The sequence below is a fragment of the Myotis lucifugus genome, unplaced genomic scaffold (assembly GCF_000147115.1).
Source record: "Myotis lucifugus unplaced genomic scaffold, Myoluc2.0 scaffold_244, whole genome shotgun sequence".
In the NCBI taxonomy this organism is placed as follows: domain Eukaryota; kingdom Metazoa; phylum Chordata; class Mammalia; order Chiroptera; family Vespertilionidae; genus Myotis; species Myotis lucifugus.
In genome coordinates, this window is record NW_005871292.1 from 1,479,960 (window position 1) to 1,501,103 (window position 21,144).

At 52.6% G+C, this 21,144-nt stretch overlaps 4 protein-coding genes across 12 annotated transcripts in view; 2 read left to right on the forward strand and 2 right to left on the reverse strand.

Moving 5' to 3' along the window:
- Nucleotides 1–2,402, forward strand: part of ATP4A (ATPase H+/K+ transporting alpha subunit) — a 14,002-nt gene extending 11,600 nt beyond the window's left edge. Inside the window, 4 exon segments of the mRNA XM_023762362.1 lie at nucleotides 1,084–1,217; nucleotides 1,595–1,696; nucleotides 1,788–1,879; nucleotides 2,054–2,402. Coding sequence (XP_023618130.1) covers nucleotides 1,084–1,217; nucleotides 1,595–1,696; nucleotides 1,788–1,879; nucleotides 2,054–2,082 — 357 coding nt within the window. The 3' untranslated portion in view covers nucleotides 2,083–2,402.
- Nucleotides 2,403–5,326: 2,924 nt separating this feature from the next.
- Nucleotides 5,327–6,947, reverse strand: TMEM147 (transmembrane protein 147). Its single transcript, XM_006098674.3, has 7 exons — nucleotides 6,907–6,947; nucleotides 6,767–6,836; nucleotides 6,264–6,323; nucleotides 6,042–6,178; nucleotides 5,820–5,904; nucleotides 5,609–5,730; nucleotides 5,327–5,525 (listed from the first exon to the last, which is right to left on the reverse strand). Exons 3-7 carry the CDS (start codon nucleotides 6,321–6,323, stop codon nucleotides 5,402–5,404), a joined length of 528 nt encoding a protein of 175 aa, XP_006098736.1. The 5' UTR covers nucleotides 6,767–6,836; nucleotides 6,907–6,947; the 3' UTR covers nucleotides 5,327–5,401.
- Nucleotides 6,948–6,951: 4 nt separating this feature from the next.
- GAPDHS (glyceraldehyde-3-phosphate dehydrogenase, spermatogenic) lies at nucleotides 6,952–16,324 on the reverse strand. The gene is made up of 11 exons (XM_023762357.1): nucleotides 15,254–16,324; nucleotides 12,743–12,971; nucleotides 11,800–11,896; nucleotides 11,534–11,640; nucleotides 9,813–9,903; nucleotides 9,598–9,716; nucleotides 9,108–9,189; nucleotides 8,649–8,800; nucleotides 8,327–8,489; nucleotides 7,216–7,313; nucleotides 6,952–7,135 (listed from the first exon to the last, which is right to left on the reverse strand). The coding sequence occupies exons 1-11, from the start codon at nucleotides 15,318–15,320 to the stop codon at nucleotides 7,063–7,065; spliced, it is 1,278 nt and encodes a 425-aa protein (XP_023618125.1). The 5' UTR covers nucleotides 15,321–16,324; the 3' UTR covers nucleotides 6,952–7,062.
- A 3,569-nt stretch (nucleotides 16,325–19,893) lies between these two features.
- The window catches only part of SBSN (suprabasin), a 5,154-nt gene continuing 3,903 nt past the window's right edge, over nucleotides 19,894–21,144 (forward strand). Inside the window, exons 1-3 of one of the 9 annotated variants that reach the window (XM_014464279.2) lie at nucleotides 19,894–20,663; nucleotides 20,718–20,879; nucleotides 20,988–21,129. In XM_014464279.2, the coding sequence (XP_014319765.1) occupies nucleotides 20,161–20,663; nucleotides 20,718–20,879; nucleotides 20,988–21,129 (807 nt within the window). In that variant the 5' untranslated portion in view covers nucleotides 19,894–20,160. Of the gene's footprint in view, nucleotides 20,677–20,697; nucleotides 21,130–21,144 lie in introns of all 9 variants that reach the window. The other 8 variants (XM_023762394.1, XM_023762395.1, XM_023762397.1 and 5 more) reach the window with 8 other exon arrangements.

A 21,144-nucleotide genomic window follows, 5' to 3' on the forward strand; every position in this document is an offset into this window, starting at 1 on the left:
GGTCCTCTCCCTGCCCTGACAGTAACACATCATCTCAGGTGTGGAACCAGGCCCCTATTCTGCTATTTTTCCTGTAGCACTAACACAGAGTGTATGCATTTGTGGCTGACTTTAATGAAGGTCTGGAGCACAGAGGTCAGACCTGATTGGCAGGTGTGTTTAGCTTGTCCTGTAGTGACAGATCAGGTTATTTCCCTTAAACATTTACTGCCATGGTTAGAATGTAGACCGTAGGAGCCAGGCTGCATTGGATTCATACAGTATGCCATGTTCCTCACTGTGGTATAACCCGGGACAAGTTGCTTTGACTCACTGTGCCCATTTTCTCACCTCTAAAGTGGAGAGAACACTGATGTCTACCTCAGTGATGTTCAGTGTGGCCCCATCAGCATCAGCATCAGCATCAGCATCAGCATCACATAGGAACTTATTTGAAATGCAAATGATCAGCTCCTACCTCAGACGTCTGGGGTCAGAAACTTTGGGGTCAGGCCTGGAATCTGTTTTAATCAGCCCTTCCGGGGTTCTGGTGCACACTGAAGTTTGAGTACCACCAATCTACCTCATGGGAATATTGGATTAAATGAGATAAAACATGTGAAACACTTGGTACCTGCAGCATAGGAAGTGTTCCCCACACAATGAGCTGGTATTAAAAAGTTATATTGAAGAAATGAACTGAATAGTGACTGCCCCTTTAAGTGCTGTTCCCCATAGGCCTACCTGGTCCACTTCACTTATATTTGCCATCTGCCTGGGCCCTGGAATCACAGGACTTTGCAAATCCTGCCGTGGGATTCCAATTCCTTTTCCCTAGGTCCCTTATTTCGGGTGCCAGGAAATTCTCCCTTCCTTTCTTTATGAAAGCAATTGGATGACCTGTCGCCTACCCATGCACTGACACCAAGCTCTGCTAGACCGTTTCTGCGCCTCACACCGTGGGTCCTACAAACCTAGCAGATCCTGTGCCTCTCCTTTCCAAGGCTCTGATGCAGGGGAAAGGGCAGTTAAGGGTCCCTGAGTACCAGGCTGGCTGCAGAGGCTCTCCCTTTGGGCTCAGGCTGCTTTTGTTCCCCGTTCCAGACATTTGGGCAGCGCCTGTACCAGCAGTACACTTGCTACACCGTGTTCTTCATCAGCATCGAGATGTGCCAGATCGCTGACGTTCTCATTCGAAAGACACGCCGCCTCTCTGCCTTCCAGCAGGGCTTCTTCAGGTGTCCCCAGCCCTGTCCTCAAGCCCTAGTCCCAACTTCCATCAGGTCCTGACCAGGGCTTACTGCAGTCAGCGAACACCAGCACCGAATGTACAGATGTGCCAGGTGCTAATATTCCTTATCGATAGCTGGTCAGTAGCTCCGACCATGTGCCTTTCAACTGGCCCCTCCATGTTTCATCAACTAAAGGGATGATGCCGATAGGCCAGCACTGTTGCGGAGGGGCAGACCACTCCTGTGTTAAATGTTTAGAACATCTCCCTGCTGCTAATGGCATCTGACCTGCTCTGACCCAGTACCTTATCTGACCCCCAGTTCCTAAAGGCTTTGTCCTGAGTCCAGCAGTCTGAGCCTGTTCTACCCTGTGCCGCCCGCAGGAACAAGATCCTGGTGCTGGCCATCGTGTTCCAGATTTGCATCGGCTGCTTCCTGTGCTACTGCCCGGGAATGCCCAACATCTTCAACTTCATGCCCATTCGGTGAGGGGTCATGAGGTGTGAGCAGAGGGATGGGCATGTGGGACACAGACTGGGAATGGCCCTCACCTTGTCATCTCCCCTGTGCTTTCAGGTTCCAGTGGTGGCTGGTCCCCATGCCCTTTGGCCTCCTCATCTTCGTCTATGATGAGCTCCGGAAACTTGGAGTTCGCTGTTGCCCAGGGAGTGAGTGTGGAGACTGGAGGTCTGGGGGCTGGGGGCTCAAATGTTCTCAGAGCAGCTGTCCGACCTTTGGCCTTCACACTTGACCTCCAAATCAAACTGCCACAACCTCTGAGACCCTGGCCCCACCTCCTGACCCCTCTCCCCTCAGCATTGAGTCTTTGTTTTCTCTCCCAGGCTGGTGGGACCAGGAACTCTACTATTAAAGGGACTGCTGTCTTCAAGTCATCCCTGCCTCTACCAGACAGGTTGGGGCAAGACTCATGGGACTGTCTGGACAGTCACCAAAACACCTGAGCGAGCAAGAGTCCTAGCCTGACCTGTGTCTGTTCCTGTGTAGCCCATGGCACCCCAACCTGGAAGGGACCCTCCCTACTGCCCTTCCCCATCCAAAAGGAGCCCAACTTCTTGGAGGAAGTCCCTAGGCCCACCTCCGAGCTGGCCTGGGGAAGCCCCCATCTGAGGGGGGAGGTTTGATGGGGAGGAGCTAGTAGCTCCTCTGAGGTGGGGTGCCTGGGGGCTCTTCTTTAAAACACACTTGTGTCTGCGTAATAGTAATAAACCAGCTCACAGTGACTGCTTTTTTATTTGGTGTGGCACCGTCTTAAGTGGTTTTCATGAGCCCCTTTGGTCCCACAATCCTACAACTTAGGGGATATTTGTTCAGGGCTGTATCTCCAGTTCCTCAAACACAGCCTGGCACACAGTAGGCACTCAATAACCCTTCCCTTCCTTGGGAAAATAAAGTCCCATTTCTTTGCCTAGGGTTAAAGCACTTAAAGGTGAGTTGGATGTGACCACAGGCACTCTCCAGAGCACTCTAACCACTCCTCTAACCTAAACACTGCCTCTGGGCTCTCTTTCTCAGCACCCATTCTCCCTCTGGAGAGACTCCTTGATACAGGGTGTCAAAATCTTTCCCACCTCAGGCTGTCCCCGCCCTCCAGCCTTCACAGGTGTCTCCACTTGTTCATTCCTTTGCAAAGCAATGGGCATCCCAACCTACTCCTGGGATGAAACTCACAGGCTCCTCCTTACACCCTCACCTAAAAGTTAAGCTTCCAACTGCCAGAAATTCCCGTCCGGGGCCCTCCACCTCCCTCTGGCCACACTCTTTCTTGTCTCTTTTCCCCTTTCTCTAATGAGTCTCTCTGGCTAGGCCCCTGGCTTCTCCCTCCTCTTCATCACAGTACCCCTGCCCACATCTCAGTTCTGTCTCTGCAGTGTTACCCGCATCTGTCTCTAGCTTCCCCAGGCATGTCTGAGGACCCACACTGGTCTCTGTATCACCCTCCAAACCTGCTCTCATCCACTGTCCCATCAGTAGGTTCCTCCTCCTAGGAAAATGTGATGAGACCTTGGGAAGGGCTCTTCACTCCTTTCTCATCTGTCATTTTCACAATCTCCCCACCACACAGAAAAAAACAGGCTTTTGGTCACCACCTCCACTCTGCCTATAGCCACTCTCCTACTTCCGCCATCCCTGTCCTGGTCCAGTCCTGATTTTCTGGCCTCAGTCTCCCCACCCACAGTGGCCACAGAAATCTTAACAAAGCCAAATCTGACCCTGTCTTCCCCTCACATAGAATTCTCCCTAGTTCCCCTTTGTCCCTGCTCAATTCCTCAGCCCAACCCTGAGAGCCTTCTGGGATCCAGACCCTGACTTGTTCCAACCAGTTAGGTTTGATGGAAAGGGAAGGCCCTGACTTCAAGGCCTTTATACAGGCCTTGACACCTGTTTTCTCCTCTTTGCCTCACTAACTCATCTTTCAGTCTCAGCTCTTCCAGGGAGCCCAGCCTGCCCCCCGCCCCCACCCCCTCCTCCCCTGTCTGGGTCAGGTAGCTCCTTTGGACCACCACTGTTTTACCATCACAGCTCTAATCACTAGTTTAGCTCATCAGTCCTACCACTTCGACCAAGCTTCACCCATCACAGCCCTGATTCCTCTGGCCTGTGCTACCCCGTCCCCCACAACCTTAGCTCCAACCACTCTGGTCTGTCTGTATCCCATGGAAGCTGGGATTAATTCATAGACAGCCACCAGAAGCGGGGCCTGGGAGTCCCTGCTTAGCAAATAGTTGTTGAATAATTTCTGCAAACTTCATTTGTCCCAACACGTGTCAAGAGCTAGGTGGTGCATGGGATAAAGGTGAGGAAGTGACTCCATTACATATCTACCTACCTGGACTGGGAGAGTGCCTGCCCTAATCCCTTTTCAAGTCAAAGTCAGGGTGACCAATCAATCACTTCCCCATTCCTTCCCAAGATACATGTGGACCCTGTCTTGACTAGGGGCAAGAGGATGGGGCTAGATAGTGGTTGTATGTTCCCTCTGAAAACACTAAGACTGCCATAGCAGAGCTGAGCAGCTGTGCATGATGCTTTCCTAGGCCCAGGGTTAAATAACATTATGGCAGGACCTCCATTGGTAGAGTGAGGGAGGGGGCAACTGCCAGTCTCACACCCTGGGGGATTCCACTGGGAAAACCAGGGCTGGGGAGCACTTTCCTGGGTGGCAGGATTTGCATCAAGGTGGAGCTGAAACATGAAATTCAAAGCTCTGCCTCTGATATCCCTCAGGGAGGGGTCAGAAATAGGACAGGGAGCTGACCCCACTGAACCAAGAAAAGGTTGGGGTGGGAAGGGTGGCATCCAGGTCAATATCCAAATTTAGGGGCTCAAATGCTCTGCTTGGCTGCAGCGGTCTCTGAACTCTACCCTAAGAAGACTCAGACCAGGATTTTATCTGAGGGTCACAGAACTGAGGAACTCAGAATCACAGAAGTCTGCCCCAACGGTCCAGGGTGCAATGGGGAGCTCTAGATCAGTGGTTCTCAACCTTCTGGCCCTTTAAATACAGTTCCTCATGTTGTGACCCAACCATAAAATTATTTTCGTTGCTACTTCATAACTGTAATGTTGCTACTGTCATGAATCGTAATGTAAATATCTGATATGCAGGATGGTCTTAGGTGACCCCTGTGAAAGGGTCGTTCAACCGCCAAAGGGGTCGCGACCCACAGGTTGCGAACCGCTGCTCTAGATGGTTGTAATGAGGATGAATTAGTGAGACTGGGTTTCAGATAGATCCCCCTGGCTGCCATAAAAAGGGTGGATCAAAGGAGATTAGGGACAGGGGTCTTGGAGGTGACCAGTGAGGGAAGGGCCCATATGGTAGAGGGCCAGGTTAAGGCTGTGAGAAGTCCCCAAGAACTTTGGATTCCAGCTTCCTTCTATCGCCTGTTCTCTAATTTGCCACTGCTCAAATATTATATACTTCAAGCCCTTCAGTCTACTCTGGAAAAACAAAGAGCTGAGGAATGGCTATAGGAACACAGGACAAATCAGAGCCAGGCTGTCTACCTGGCTCCAAAGTCAGAACAAGGGCCTCTGGGACACAGGTGAGTGTGGTATTGGCAGACAGCTCCAGAGAGAGATGTAGGCGGAAACAACTTCCCAAATACTGTTTAATTCACTAAAACCTGGAGACAAGGAAAAGGTATGTGAATGCCTGGGACCCAAGCCTAGGAGTGCACGTTGACAACAGCGACATACAAGGCCAGGGTGCTGAGGGCCAGCAGCCCTGTCACTACTGCTCGGGCCAGAAGTGCTGTCCAGCTGCCCAAGGAACAAAGGTGGACGAAGGTCCTGTGGGGAAACATCACAATGAGAGAAGGAAAACAGATCATCCAGCCCCTTTTGGACCCATCCTTGAATCCCACCCAACTCACTCCATGACAAAGGCCTTATAGACGCTGAGAAACATCAGCAGGAGGACAGCTGGCCGGAAAGTGTGGTACAGATCGTAGCGTGTTATCATCCACACCTGGGCAGATGCAACGATGTAATGGACCTGAAGGGAGGCAGGAAGTCAGGGCCAAGTATTGGGGAGAAGTACTGCCACCAACAGAAGGGTGTGTATGGGACAGTAGCACTGCCTACCAGACTGATGTTCGAATCAATGCTCATCTGGATGTATTTCCAGTCAAATTCAATGCCCCGGGCTCCAACCCAGAGGGGGATGCAACTGAAAAAGGCAAAGGGAAGGATTCTCCAGTACCCAGAAACCCTCAGCACCCAGAACCTGAGCCCCCACCCTCCAGAACCTCTCTGAAACCCAGGTGTCCTTTCTCAGGAATCTGGGCTTCAGGCTGCTGCACACACCGGGACATAATGAGCTCTGCAGTGGCCCAGCCCAGGGCAGCAACCATAATCTTGTACTCCCCTTTGCCGGCGTTCCGAGACATGACAAGGTTGAGGCCTACTAGGTCTGCCACATCCACGCTGGCCTTCATGAACTCCTGTGGGTCGGGTTAAGGCTCGAGTAAGTACAGATGCCAGGGGGCCTTACTTCTGCACTCCCTCCCCCTTCCTTGCCCCACTCACCCCAATGAAGTCATAGATGCCGCCTTCCCAGGTGGGAAAGAAAGTGGCCAGGAACAACATCTGAGAACAGAAAACAGAGGTCACCTCAAGGTGTGGGAAGTTAGTGTGTGCGTGGTTCTGGGGTTCCCATATGGAGAGGGCCCACCAGATGAGGGGGCAAGATGACAGGACCCGTGGAGATGTAGGGAAGAGGCCTGGAAGCTTTTCTGTGGTGATCACAGGCTCAGGCCTGGAGGTGCTGGGCTGGCGGCCACCAGCAGCATTTGCAGCACCCGGTGGTGGTAAGTGGTTCTTAACCACACAAACCCCCTTCACACCATATAACCGAGTTTCTCAATCTTACAAAATTAGCTATGCAAGAGCTGCTGGAGGCGTCTCCTCAGGTCCCACCCTTCCAAGGCCATCTTCTACGGGGAGAGCTGAGGACCACCCCGCGCCTTCGGGCAGGGTGGAGCGCTGGTCTGCGAGCCTGGGGCCAGACGAGCGGCTGTGGGCGCCCTCACCTTGCACAGCTGCACGAAGAGGTAGGTGACCCCAGCCTGGACGCACTTCCAGAACGCATTGTACTCGGACCTGCAGGAGCGGGCGGTGAGGGCTCGCCCGGCCCGCGCCCCCGCCCGCCCCGCGGCCGCCCCGCACTCACAGGCCGCTGCACTTGTAGGTGATGAAGTAGGGGAAGTAGGCACGCAGTGTTTATTTCACCGGCGGCCCACGGGCGGCCGCGCGCCGGGCGCCTCCCCTCTGCGGGAGGTAGAGGTTCTGGGCAGGGAGCACAGGGGAGTGGAGGGGCTGTCGCACTTCACTTGTCTCGGCTGAACATATACCGGAGGAGGTCCACCACCCGGTGGCTGTAGCCGTATTCATTGTCGTACCTGGGGAGGGCGTAGAGGGTCAGGGGGTCCCTCCCCGTTACCCCCAGCTCCCCGCGTTCTCTGACCCCTCCCCTCCGTACCAGGAAATGAGCTTCACGAAATTGTCGTTGAGCGCGATGCCGGCTTTAGCATCGAAGACGGAAGAGTGGGTATCGCCGATAAAGTCCGTAGAGACAACCTGGGTGCCAGAATTTCTGAGGTAAGTTTGGGTCGCAGAGCAGAGACCTCCAGGAGGCCAGGTTCTGACTCAGGCATATTGGCTATGCATTCGTCCAGGACATCTGATGGAGTCCTACTGTGTCCAGGCTGTGGGGATGGGATATGAAGGAGGCACCTGGGGGCTTTGCTGGTGGGGGACTGGCCAAAGGACACAGACCACGAACACCCTGATGCCGCACCAATAAATATCATTTCCTGGGGATAATTCAGGCACTTGGAACGGGCTGGCACAGAGGCCCCAGGTGGAGGCACAAGGCTGGGTCTGGCTGACTCAGGCCCTCAGCAGATCTGAGGTAGGAGGAGCTGCAGCGCAGAGGCGGAGGGTTGGGCCATGGTGTGGTGGAAGGCCACAGGAAGGTTTTCTGCAGGGGGGAGGGAGGGGGGTGTGATCTGATTTCATTAAAACAAGAGGTCCTGGTGGCTGTGTGAGGGTGGCCTTGCAAGGAGCTAAACCAGGGAGACAGCACCAGAGATGGTACTACTGGGAGCACAGGGACAGTGACATCTGTTTTTCACAGGGAAGGTACCTGCCCATGGCCTGCCCTGAGCAAGTGTTGAAAAATGGTATATTTTGTCTTGTTCAGGAAGCATGTATGGAGCATCTGCTGTGTGCCAGGCCCTGAGAAGATGGCTGGAGCTTTGGAAGTGAAAAGATAGTCCCCAAATCCTTGCCTTCTTGGAGTGCACGTGCTAGCAGGACCAGCAGTGACTGAAATGGAATTTCAGGTGAAGAAAGGGGCCACAAAAAGAACACCTTGCTGAGGAGGAGGTGAGGACAGATACATGGCCCCTTGGGGGAAAAGTTTTCCAGACCAAAGGAGCAGCAAGTGCGTAGATTCTGAGGCAGGAGATCTGACTCTCCCAGCCCTGCAGTTCCTATCTTGATACGTTGGGAGCAGCTCCTTGGCAAGTGGGAAGTCACGGTCTCTCCCCAGAGGGTTCCTCCCAGGGTCTCTTCTCCTCAGTCCCTACCTCATCCTCCGTGTAGGCAAGTATGCCAGCCATTGGCCCCTTGGCTGCTGCTTTTATGGCATCCTTGATGGCCGAGTATGTGGTCGGCCGGGCTAGGCGGCAGGTCAGGTCCACGACAGACACGTCTGGGGTTGGTACCCGGAACGCCATTCCTGTCAGCTTCCTGGACAGTCCCACATCGAGGTGGAAGTCAGAACCCAAGGACTTCTCCATCTACCCCCTCACCTCCACCTTCCTCTCATTAGATACCTCAAGGATTGGGGCCCGTCTGCTCTTCCCAGGGTGTGCCTCCCACCCTGGTTGCAGCTTTCTGCCCTCATACCCTTTGAGGTCTGGGATGACTTTGCCCACGGCCTTGGCAGCCCCTGTAGAGGCTGGGATGATGTTCTGGTGAGCTCCTCGTCCGTCTCGCCAGGCCTTCTTGGATGGCCCATCCACTGTCTTCTGGGTGGCCGTGTAGGAATGGACTGTGGTCTTGGGGAAGAAGAGGGCTGAGGTGAGGCCTTCCTGCTCCTAAGTTCCTGTGCCTCTTTGTTTCAGGTCTGAAGTGATGAGCCAGGTGTGGAGGTTGTGGGGCCACCACAGACCACTGGAGGGGCACCTGCAAGCTGGGGTTCAGCCTTGCCGAGAGTTACACAGAATTTTAAAAGACTCTACCACTGGCGGGCCTTTCCTCTTGAAACCAGTCTCTTTCTATTAAAGTCACACACTAAGCAAATCCTGAGAGGAAGCGGTACAGGTTCCCTGCCATCCATCCTGCCCAGCCCTCTCCCCAACTCACCATCAGTCCTTCCACAATCCCGAATCGCTCATGAATGACCTTGGCAAGGGGGGCCAGGCAGTTGGTGGTGCAGGATGCATTGCTGAAACAGCCCGGTATGCAAGGGAACTGTGAGGTGAGTGTCAGAGCCACCTTCCACCCTTACCTCATTTTGGGGAGATGCTCAGAGGCTTGGATTTGTGAAACGTCAGGATGGGGATGAGAAAGATCATTGGGGATGCCTTTAGACTGAAGGAGGCACTGGAGGTGCAGCTGGGGGAAGCTCCCCAAGCATATTCTCCAGAAGTTGTGCATTTTTAACAGGTCCAGGGGGAATGTTAACATGGTGGCTGTTAAGACTTTGGGAGGGAGAAGCAGATGGGGATGTGAAAGAAGCACCAGTGGGAGTGGCGGTTGGGGGAGGGGGAGGCTGAGTCTGATCCCTTCCCATCACAGGCTGGCATGTTCTCTGGACATCACCCACCCACTTCTGGATGTTGCTGCCCGTTACCTGACAACTTTCATGGAATCAGGATTATAGTCCTTTTCATTCACCCCCATGACAAACATGGGTGCATCTGGTGAGGGTGCGCTGATGACCACACGTAAGGCACCTGCCTGGATGTGGTTCTAGGGAAGGAGGAAGGAGCACTGGTGTCATGAATTGATGAGATGCTTTGAGTGTCACACCCCCTGGCCAGCCCTGCCCACTTCTCCCCCACTTACGGAAGCTTCCTCTTGGGACAGGTACACTCCTGTGGACTCCACTACAAAGGGGCTTCCAACAGACTTCCAGGGGATCTCTTTGGGCTGCTTGCTATGGAGAGGTGGCAGGGCTGTGTATCAGCCTCCCTTGCATGGCCTTGCCTTCATAGTCCCTGGCCTTTACTGTTTGAAAGGCTGACGAGACACCTTCCCACCTGGACTGTAACCATCTGTTCTCCCCACCCCACACATACCTAGTTATCCCAGGTGGATTTGACCCTGCTAGTCTTGCCTGTTGGCATCTTGCTGAGGAGGGAGGCTGAGGTAAAGAATTGGAGGAGGTGAGGACAGATATATGCCACTTGGGGGAAAAGCTTTCCAGACCAAGTGCAAAGATTCTGAGGCAGGAGATCTGACTCTCCCAGCCCTGCAGTTCCTATCTTGATACATTTCGAGCAGCTCTTGTGGGCCACTTACCTTGACTGCCCTTCCTCTGCTATGCCCCAGTATATACAAGTTGCCACCTCCCCTACTCAGGCTCATTCACTCTCTGTCTCCAGGGGACCACCCCGGACTACTGCCAACCAGGTCAGGCCCTTTGTATGCCTAGAATGTAGACTCCAGAAGGGCAAGGCCTGCTGCACTGCTTCTGATTCCCTGTCCTCACAACCTCACCATGGCCCTCCTTGCCTCTTGTCTCTAGCACTCAGCTTCTGCAACCGGGAGCCTACTGCCAGAGGCTGAGCAAGTCCCTGAAGACAGGAACTACATCCTGGGAGCAATGCGGGGGGAGGGGTGTAACTGTAGCCTCAGGCTACCCTGGGGTCAGCAGTGGTTAGTGTTTTACATCAGAAAGGTCAAGGCCTTTTTGGTTTCCACTTTTATAAATTTATATTTTTACTTGATAGTTTATCTAACGTTTGCATTTGAAACAAATATTGCTGTTTTCTACTTGGTTTGTGTATGAGTCTTCTTCACAGGACTTATCACAACTGCAGTATTCGCTTTTGTGATTTTTTGTTAGCATCTGTCTCATCTTTTAGACCGCTTTGTGGCAAAAGGTTTGTGTCTGTTTCCTTTGTCATTGAGCCTGCTCCCTCCAAAGGGGTTCAGACAGTGTTTGTAGGGTTATTTTTTATTAGCCATCCTACACATGTTTACTGAACACCTGCCACGTGCCCATGTTCTAAGTGCTTTGCCTTCACTGAATCAGTTAACCCTTATACCCTGAGGGTTAAATGCCTTATTGGCATTTTGTAGAGAAGCCAGGGCAGAGGTGAAGGGGTAGGAGAGAGAGCTGGTGGGAGGGTTTAAGTAGGGGAGTAATGGCCTAGTTGACATTTTAAAAAGGCCTCTGTGGTTGCTGTGTAGGAACCGAGTAGAAGCACTTGGCTATATGTCGATGTCGCTTCGTGGGAAGGGAGATGAATAGGTTTGGGGGTTGATGGAGAATCAAGAGGTGAGTTTTAGACATGTTGAATTGATATGCCTGTGCGAAAACTTGTAAATGTGCATTAAATCAAAAGTATTCCTGAGTATAGTGGGGTATCTTTCTAAGTTAGTGCTTCCTAACCATTTTAGCAGTCACAGACTTCTCTGAGACCCCCCTCTTCCAACCAATACTGAGAGACATACATGCTGAGGGGTTATGAATCCCAAGGAGAGGCTGGGATCCCATTCATGTCATCTCTACACCCCCTCCATTAATGTGTTGCAGGCATGCATCAGACAGCTGCCCTTACCACTGGAAGACACTGATCTCCTGTTTATCCACAACCAGCCGTCCATTCTTGTATTCCACAGTCCCCTTGTATCGGCCATGGGTGGAGTCATACTTAAACATGTACACCTGTGGGAGACAGAATGGCTCCTGATCATGGGGGTGGCAGGGGTGGGGGAGCAAGCATCCCTAAGGAATCCCTGCCTTGGTGAAGGTTTCATATTGCACCTGAGAACCTCCCAGAGAGCACCCCTGAACCCCCGATCCTACCCTTTACCTGCTACTCACCATGTATTCCGGGTCAATGAATGGATCATTCACTGCCACCACCTTAACGCCTTTCTGCATGCAGGCTCGCAGCACCAGGCGACCGATACGTCCAAATCTGTCCAGGACAGGGGTTGTGGGGTTGTCTTCAGAATCCTCAGCCAGCAGGCAGAGGAGGGGACAGGAAAGAAGGGGGTAGCAGGAGGCTTCTCAAGGGGACTGGGTCGGACGACTCGATCTCAGGGAAGAAGGCAACCAACCCTTTGCAGGCAGCTATTATCTTGCTCATGATCTCACCAGCTTAACTGATTTGCCTGCTTCCTCACCCATCCATTCTTTACCCCATTCCTAATCGTGTAGTTGGATGGATCTTAAAGAACTTCAGGCCCGATTACGTCTCTTGGCCTGAAAGCCTCTACAGCTCTATCAGTAAAACTAGATCCAAATTCCTTACCAAGGCTTACGAGGCCCGTCTGCTTTCCACCACTCTCCTTCCTCTTCTGCCTTGCTTGCTCCACACCAGCACTGAATTCCTGCCTGTCCTTTGCATACTGTGCTGCCACCTGTGTCCCCGAGCCATTGCTTGCTGCACAGCTGCCACTCAGGCCTCACTCCAGTGTCACCTCCCAGAGGTCTTTCCTGACACCCCAGCTAACACTGGCCTCTCCAGTCTTACTATACTTCATACTGTTCATTCACACATCACCAAACCAAATGTTCCTTATTTGATTGTTGTTTTCCCACCAGAATGTGAGCTCTCGTAGGGGGCAAAGCCCTGTTTACTCCCCCCCCCCCCCCCATTCTCCAAGGGGACAGGATGAAAGCATTGAGGGTGTGAAATGTGGAGATGCCCTATTCAGTTACTGGAGGAATGCCTGGGCCCTATGGCTTCAGGAAAGGCTCAGAGGCCAGGGCTGACTCACCCATTGATTGCCAACAGGCAGTTTCCCGGAACCAAAGGAACCTTCTGAAGGGGAGAAGAAGGTGGAGGAAGTGGAGGAGGCGGTATAAGTTGTTGCAGTGGTGTAGGTGGTTGAGGTGGAGAAGGTGGGGCTTCCTCCTTGAGAACTCCGGCTCTGGTTCTGGTTCTGGTTCTGGTTCTGGCTCTGCAACTGGCTCTGGCTCTGGCTCTGGCTCTGGCTCTGGCTCTGGCTCAACTTTGGGTGGTGGTGGTGGTGGTGGTCGTCTGGTTACTGTTGGAAGGAGTGGGGGTGGCAATGAACTGCACCATCACAGTGAGAGAAAATGAGCTGTGTTTCCCAAACCTACCTGATCCACAAAATGAACAGGATGGGCTTGCTTTAAAATATCAATGCCAGGGCCCCTTCCCTGGTGATTCTAATTCAGTGGGTACTGTGTATCTTTAACAGTTGCTTGGCATGACACTCTGAGTCAGTTTCCTCCTTTCTAAAATGGAGATAATAGTACTCAGAGGGTCACTGTGAGGATTAAATGAAGTAATAATATATGTAGCGCTTATGACAATAGTCTGGGAACATTCCGCATACATTAGTATTTCAAAGGCCTTTTCCCAAATGGTCTGATAATTCATGTAGCCCAGTGGTCCCCAAACTGTTCTGATAAGCATCATCCAGAAAGTGCCTCCTAGGGAAATCTGACTCAATTGGTCTGTTCTGAGGCTCAAGTGTTTCTACGGAGCACTTCAGGTGATTCTTACCCTCAGAGAAGTTTAGGAAATACAGATATACCAGAACATGAAACAAATGGAGATCTTTATCAGCTTCCGGCTCTCTAAACATACTCCCACTCCCTTACTGCATATTTGAACATCTGTGCTTGGAGGTGTGCCATCTGAGCTCCAGGTGAAGACTTGAGAGGAGGGGAGATGTGGAGAGAGCAGTCGGGGATCTGCCTGGCAGAGGGCTTCATACTGGGGATCAGGCACGGTTGTCATCCCTGCCTCAGCTACTTGGCATCTGGCCTTGTGCAAGTTAATGAACCTCTCTGACTTGTTTCCTGTCATCACATCTGACCCTCTCCTTGGGGGCTTTTGGGAGGACTCAGTGAGATCTCAAGGTCCAGTCGTGCTGATTTAAATACAGGGGAGGAAGTCTGCTACTACGTATTCATGAGGAAAGGGAGAGAGAAGGGGATGGAGAGGCCCGAGGATGAAGGTGGGAGATGGCTTTGGCACTACTAGAATCAAAAGCACCTGGGAGGTGGTGTGGCTAGGAGCCAGGGGCCAGCTGGCCTGTTGTCTCCCTGACCTCTCTGGCTGCCACAGACCTTGTGGCCTGAGGCTGGGCTGTGGGTGATTGCAGTTAGTACAAGTTCATAAAAGTATTAGTCTTTATTGGTGGCAGAGGCCCTGTGATTATTGGTGACCTTAGGATGTTTGCATTCCTTGGGGTTCTGTTCCTGCTATAACAGGAGATTTGCCCATCTGGATTAAGAGTAGGGATGAATCTACTCTACCTACACTCTCCCAACTTCCCTCAGCCTTCCCCTCCATTCTAGGGGTGCGGTACCGGGGCTGGAGAAAAGCTGCTGCACTGAGCGGGAGGAGCCCAGCGGAGCTTCTTCCGTAGGTGAAACACTGTCACAGGTGCGCTCTCCCAATTACGGTGACGCCAGGTGCTGTGCTGAGCCCCAGTTCATGGGCTCAGAATCCTGTGAGACAGATGCTACAAATCCACTTGACAAAGGGAAAACCGAGGCCCGAGGGCACAGAGCCCGGCACCTGCAGCAGGCAGCGGGTTCCGGGCCACGCCCAGCCCCTTGGGGAGGAGCTTCCTGGCTGTTTCTCACCCCCACTCCCCTACGGTCAGTGAGGAGGCCCGGAGGGAACGCGCGCAGTTCCGACTGGGTCAAGTAGGGCTGCCCAGTGGCCGCGAGCGGGACTCCGAGTCCCAACTCTACGATTCCAGTGAGAGACCCACGGGAAGCGGTTTGCGCTCTTTGACAAGCGGACGGTACAGACGCTGACCTCGCTATGTGGTTGCGAGGCTTCAGTAAGTGCACGCTTGTGAAGCGCTGGGCACAGCCCCGGGAGGGGCAAGTATCCTCGCTGGGTGCAACACAGGGAGGGAGCCCACCAACTCCCCGCGGCCCTTCCGCCCTGGGCGACGGGAGCGTCAGTTTTAGGTGAAACCTCCCTCGCCGAGCTTCTCAACCCAGCGGCTGTCCTCAGAGATGCCCCCTCATAAACTCCGCCCCAGGTTCCGTCCCGGCCCCTGCTTCTATCCTTCTACCACGCGCACGAGAGGCGCCCAGCCCATCCTCCCTTCCACTATCGCCATGAAAACCACTTGGCAGCAAACTCTGGTGGCCGACTGGGGAGGGGTGGCTGGAGGGTGGGAGGAAAGCGGCCCGGATGGTAGAGCCCATCGGCCAGAGCGCGCCTTCTGACCCTCTTTTGCGGACGCTCTATGAAGGGGGCTCCGACCCAGCGGGCGCTGTACCCCCTCCTGCCTCCCCCCCAACCTCTCCCAGCGGGCTCCGCCTCCTCCCTCACCGGGGCATGGCTGTCGTAGCAGCTGGACCACGGTGACATTGGTGAGGACGATGTCGCGCTTCCGCATGGCCTCCTAAAATTTCATGGCCTGGCTGCCCAGGGACTCGCCGCGATGTTATGCGACGCGGGGCGCGGGGCTAGTGGGGCACCAGTTTTCTGCCGTGACGTCACAGTCCAGTGATGTCACAGAGGCGGTGGCGCAAAGGGCCCATCCCATCCCAGGGGAGGTGTGCTGTCTGCACACTGTGCACCACCATTCCAATGCCACCGCTGGCGTCTAGAATGGAATCCAACTTTTTACACTGGTCCTCAAAGCCCTTCGCTCTCCCTAAGCACACTGGCTCCCTGCTGTTCCTTGACATACACCCCGTTCCCCATAGTTACCCCAGCTGTTCCTTTATGCCTGGAAGCTCTGCGGAGGCCTCCCCTCAGCTGGCTGCCTCTTGGTTTCCCTCAGGTGTTGCCCTTTATTTTTATTTATTTTAAAAAAACATGTTTTTTATTGATTTTAGAGAGAAAGGAAAGGAGAGGGAGAGAGAGAAATATCAATAGGTTGTCTTGCACACATCCCTACAGGGCATCAAGCCCACAACCTGGGCATGTGCCCTGACAGGGACTCAAACCAGTGACTTTTTGGTGCACTGGATGATGCTCAACCAACTGAGCCACACTGCCCAGGGGTCAGGGCAGGTGTTACCCTTTAAAAGAGATCCTCCTGACTCCCCATCTAAAGTTCTCTTCTTTCTCAGTCACTACCTCCCATCAGCCTCACCCCCTCAATGTACCCACGCTTCAGGAAGCCTGTCTAACTTCCCATCCTAGGTTAGATGTTCCAATGTCTAAAACTACTCAAAGGTCATGCTATCCTTTTATTTTATTTTCCTCATGTTGTAATGTACCCTGTCACAGAAGGATGCCTCAAGAAGTCGAATTAAAGAGTCACATTTATTGCAATCCGGGACTATGAGGGGCCATTCCCCAAATCTCATAGTAACAGATGGTCGCGCAAAAGAAACAGATTAAACAGCATGTTATAAACATTATCTAGAGCCCTTGGGTAACCTGGGTTTATCTAAATTACAGTTTTGGGTCTAGAGCCCTCTGACCTTGGGATAACTGTGCTGTCCTTCCCAGGTGAAGGAAAAATGTGCTTTCTAAGACCAGTATGACCACAACCCATGGGATATTCACATTACAATCAATAAGGCATTTAATTGAATGGGATGATTTATATAATTCAGAAAATCAAAATAACCTGTCCATTGTTAAACAAAGCAAATAGGTACATAAGCCAAACAGCAGGGTTAAAGTTAAACTATAATTTCCACCTGAGATGGTTGCTACCATACTTCACTCACAGCAGATGTCTCTAAACCCCTTTCTTTTCCTTGTGGCTTTTCATGTAGTTCAGCAGTTCTCAACCTGTGGGTCGCGACCCCTTTGGCGGTCGAACGACCCTTTCACAGGGGTCGCCTAAGACCATCCTGCATATCAGATATTTACATTACGATTCAGAACAGTAGCAACATTACAGTTATGAAGTAGCAACGAAAACAATTTTATGGTTGGGTCACAACATGAGGAACTGTATTTAAAGGGCCAGAAGGTTGAGAACCACTGAATTGTAGTTTGTCATGACCTAGTTATGATTACTTGTTCATTGTCTCCCACAAGGCATGCATTCTTGTTTATTTTGTTCACCCCTGGGCCTCCAGCACCTAGAACTGTGCCTGGCACAAAGCAAGCTTCCACAAACGTTTGGGGAAGAACACACGGACAGATGGTCCCCTTCCCCTAAAGCACTGTGGGTGGGGGCTTGCTTGCACATCTGTGACTCACAGGCAGGCACCTGCAGGGCCAGTTGACACACAACTGTGACCAAGACTTAGGGGTGTGGGGGTTGGAGCCAGGAAGGAGTCACCATCCCAGAAAGAGGTGTGGAAACAAGAAGGGGCACAATGATATGACCTCTTCCCCAACCCTCCATGGGAAAGCAACTGCCATGGGATAGGGTGAGGGTGAGACCTTCCTGCTTGGATGGCCAGGGAGAGGAGGAAATGAAACTACTAAATTGCCTGTACATACGGATAGGGAGACCTCAATAAAAAAAAGATAGTGATTAAACAAAGGGGGGACGAACTGTACATGTATGATCAAGAGGGGTGGAAAGACCATACAAATAAAACCAGGACTGAAAAGGGACTGATTTTGTACAACTTTACAATAATAAATATGAAATGCTTGATGAAATTAAAATATTTCTTAGAGAATATAAAGGATCAAAATTGGTACAAAAAGAAATGGCAGATCTGAGTAGGTCAATAACAAGAGACAAAGAGTTAAGATCCCAAAGGCTGATTCAGATCCTGATTTTTTTTTTTCAGATCCTGATTTTATGACAAGATCTGCCAGAGTATCAGGAACAAGTATTTGCCAGACTATAGGAAATGTTGCAGATCCTAACCAGAGCTGGAAAGCCTGCAGCAGCTCCTGTGCAGAGAGGCTCCGGGCAGGGTGCATGTTCAGAGGCCCTGTGGATTGGCATGCACACTGTGTACTTTCATGGCAAACTTCTTGGGAGTTCTTTGGGGGAGCTGTGATGGCTCCATGACTGAAAGCTCCACCCCTCACTCTAGGAAAGCAACACAACCATGTAGCCCAAATCAGCAGAGGATGGCAGGCCAGTCTCACAGAGATAGATGCCAAAATTCAAACCAAATAGTGGCCAATGAGAATGGAGCACTGAGGAGGGGGCCTGAGGCTGACAGAAGATGGGAGGGTAGGGCAGAGAGAGGGGTGGAAAGAGAAATGGAGAAACCCCACCTGTCAATCTCAGGGAGGATTAGGATTCTGGAGCTCCCCACCCAGCAATCTTCTGGCATGGGAAACTCCCTCATTTAGGCACTGGACAGAAAAGCCACACCTGAGGTTGCCCAGGGATTTGGCTTTGTTCCTGGAGCGTGAAACTTGGAAACGTAACGATGAACTCAAGCGTGGAGCGGTGGTACAATTAGTCACCCTCTATAGGCAGAGCACAGAGAAGGCAGAAGCTCCTGGGCCTCTGGGTCTTGGATGCCTGGTTCCGAATAGAGCCAAGTGTCCAGGATCTGGGGTGGAACCCTGGGTCTACCAAGGGAAGTGGGCCGTGTTGTCCTTGTTTGAGCAAAGCCCCAAAACACTTGCAGATTCTCACCACACCTGGGCACCCACACACATAACTCTGCCACCCCCACTTGCTCACACCCTGCACATTCCTTCCTGCCTGGCCTTCCCACTTGCAATCCCACCTCCACCCCCTTTCTCAGTCTCTCCCCTTGGCACAAAAACCCAAATATCTTACACCCCTTCACCCAACTGTACCCACCCACTGGCTCTTGTCCTTCTGGTCTCTGCCTCCCTCTAAACTAGCTCCAGATAGATATTCTGCCACAGATCTGCAAACCACTACCTGCCCTTCCTCCTGATGCCTCTCTTCACACTTAGGCCACCTCTTAGCAGTTTCTTCCTCCAACCCATGCTGCCATGTCAACACCTGGGGCTTCAGGTTGGGACTTATGAGTCTCCAGGGGGAGGAGGTCAGGAAGAATGAGCTCCTGGCCCCCAGCCCAGGTTCTGGCTGACAGTCTCCTGCTGTTCTGGGTCTCCAGCCCCTCCCCATGGCTGCCTCAACCGGCTTTTCAGGAGGCACTGCGTCCTGTCCCAGCTCATGGCAATCAGCCCCCTGCCCTTGCCCAAGGGCTGGGAGGCAGGAGGCTAGGGTTCTGTGATGAGAATGTGATCCTGGCTCCAAAATCTGCAACCCTTCCCAAGGGACCCTAGGCTACTCTGGGGACCCAGGCACCCTTCCCCTCCAGCACCCTCTGAGACTCAGACTTAGGCCTATCCTTCCCTTGGCTTCTTCTAATCCATCCATTTGTCCAATTTATAAATATCTACTGAACTCCAGGCAATGTTCTAGACGTTGGGGATATAGCAGTAACTAACACAGACAAAGGCCCTGTCCTCTCAATGTTTATAATCTGATAGGAGGGACAGACAATAAAAAAGGTAGTTTTGGATCAATTAAGTGTTATAAAAACCAAAGGATGATATTACAGAGTATAACTGGGGGATGGCCAGGAAAGTTTTTTGAGAAGGTAATATTTGAGCCAAAAACAGAATGAGGAGGAATCTGCCATATGAAGATCTAAGTACTGATACCAGACAGAATAGCAAGGGAAAAGGCCATAAAGCAGGAATGAGCTTGGTGTGTTTCAGGACTAGGGAGAACAACAAGGGCAAAGGCCATACGGCAGGAATGAACTTGGTGTTTTTGAAGGCCAGGGAGAAGTCCTGTGTGGCTGAAGTGTGGTAAAGTGTGTGTGTGTGTGTGTGTGTGTGTGTGAGGAGTGGGTCAACAAGAACAATAAGAACAAGGTCTGATGATTTCCTCATCTCCCTGAAAGTGCTCACCTCCCCCTGACTGTACCTCTTATCTTTCTAGAATCTCAATGCTGGGAAGCTGGATCCTTGATCCCCTGAGAGGAGTGAAGAAGCTGAGGAACCAGAGATGGGGGGTTATTGAAGGTGGGGTTGGGAGAGCGGAGGCCTGGCTAGTGGGTGAGGAATGAAAAGAGGAGGTAGTTGGAAGGGCAGACATCTAGGCTCTGGGGTGGAGGGCCTGAACGGGGCAGGGAGCAAAGATGCCATGTGAGTATTCTTCATTCATGACTCACCTTCTCTTCCTCCTCCTCTTCATTGCTCAACCTCAAATCTCCCTGGGAAATACCTCCTTGACTGGAGACCAAGTCAGTGCCTCACGGGGGTAATTGAGTCATGAGGGGTGGAGAAGAGGGAGGGAAGCAGAAGATAAATAGCAGCTTGGCTTCGCTGGCTCCTCTCTGCATCCTTCCCACCCTCCCAACAATATGCATCTTGCCAGTTTGATCAGTTCCTGCTCCCTCCTACTGCTTTTGGGGGCCCTGCCTGGATGGGCAGCCAGTGATGACCCCATTGAGAAGGTCATTGAAGGGATCAACCGAGGGCTGAGCAATGCAGAGAGAGAGGTGGGCAAGGCCCTGGAAGGCATCAATAATGGCATCACTCAAGCTGGAAGGGAAGTGGAGAAAGTTTTTAATGGACTTAGCAACATGGGGAGCCAGGCCGGCAAGGAGCTGGACAAGGACATCCAGGGGCTCAACCACGGCTTGGACAAGGTAGCCCATGGTACCAACAATGGCGTCGGACAAGCAGGAAAGGAAGCAGAGAAGTTTATCCATGGGGTCAACAACGCTGCTGGACAGGTTGGGAAGGAGGCAGACAAAGTGATTCAGGGGGTCCATCATGGGGTCAACCAAGCGGGAAGTGAGGCAGGGAGATTTGGCCAGGGGATCCACCATGCCACTGGGCAGGCTGGGAACGAGGCAGGGAGGTTTGGCCAGGGGGTCCACCATGCTGCTGGGCAGGCTGGGAACGAGGCAGGGAGGTTTGGCCAGGGGGTTCATCATGGGATTGGTCAGGCCTGGAATGAAGCAGACAAGTTTGGCCATGGGGTCCACCATGCCGCTGGGCAGGCTGGGAACGAGGCAGGGAGGTTTGGCCAGGGGGTCCACCATGCCGCTGGGCAGGCTGGGAACGAGGCAGGGAGGTTTGGCCAGGGGGTTCATCATGGGATTGGTCAGGCCTGGAATGAAGCAGACAAGTTTGGCCATGGGGTCCACCATGCCGCTGGGCAGGCTGGGAACGAGGCAGGGAGGTTTGGCCAGGGGGTCCACCATGCCGCTGGGCAGGCTGGGAACGAGGCAGAAAAGTTTGGCCAGGGGGTCCACCATGCCGCTGGGCAGGCTGGGAACGAGGCAGGGAGGTTTGGCCAGGGGGTCCACCATGCCGCTGGGCAGGCTGGGAACGAGGCA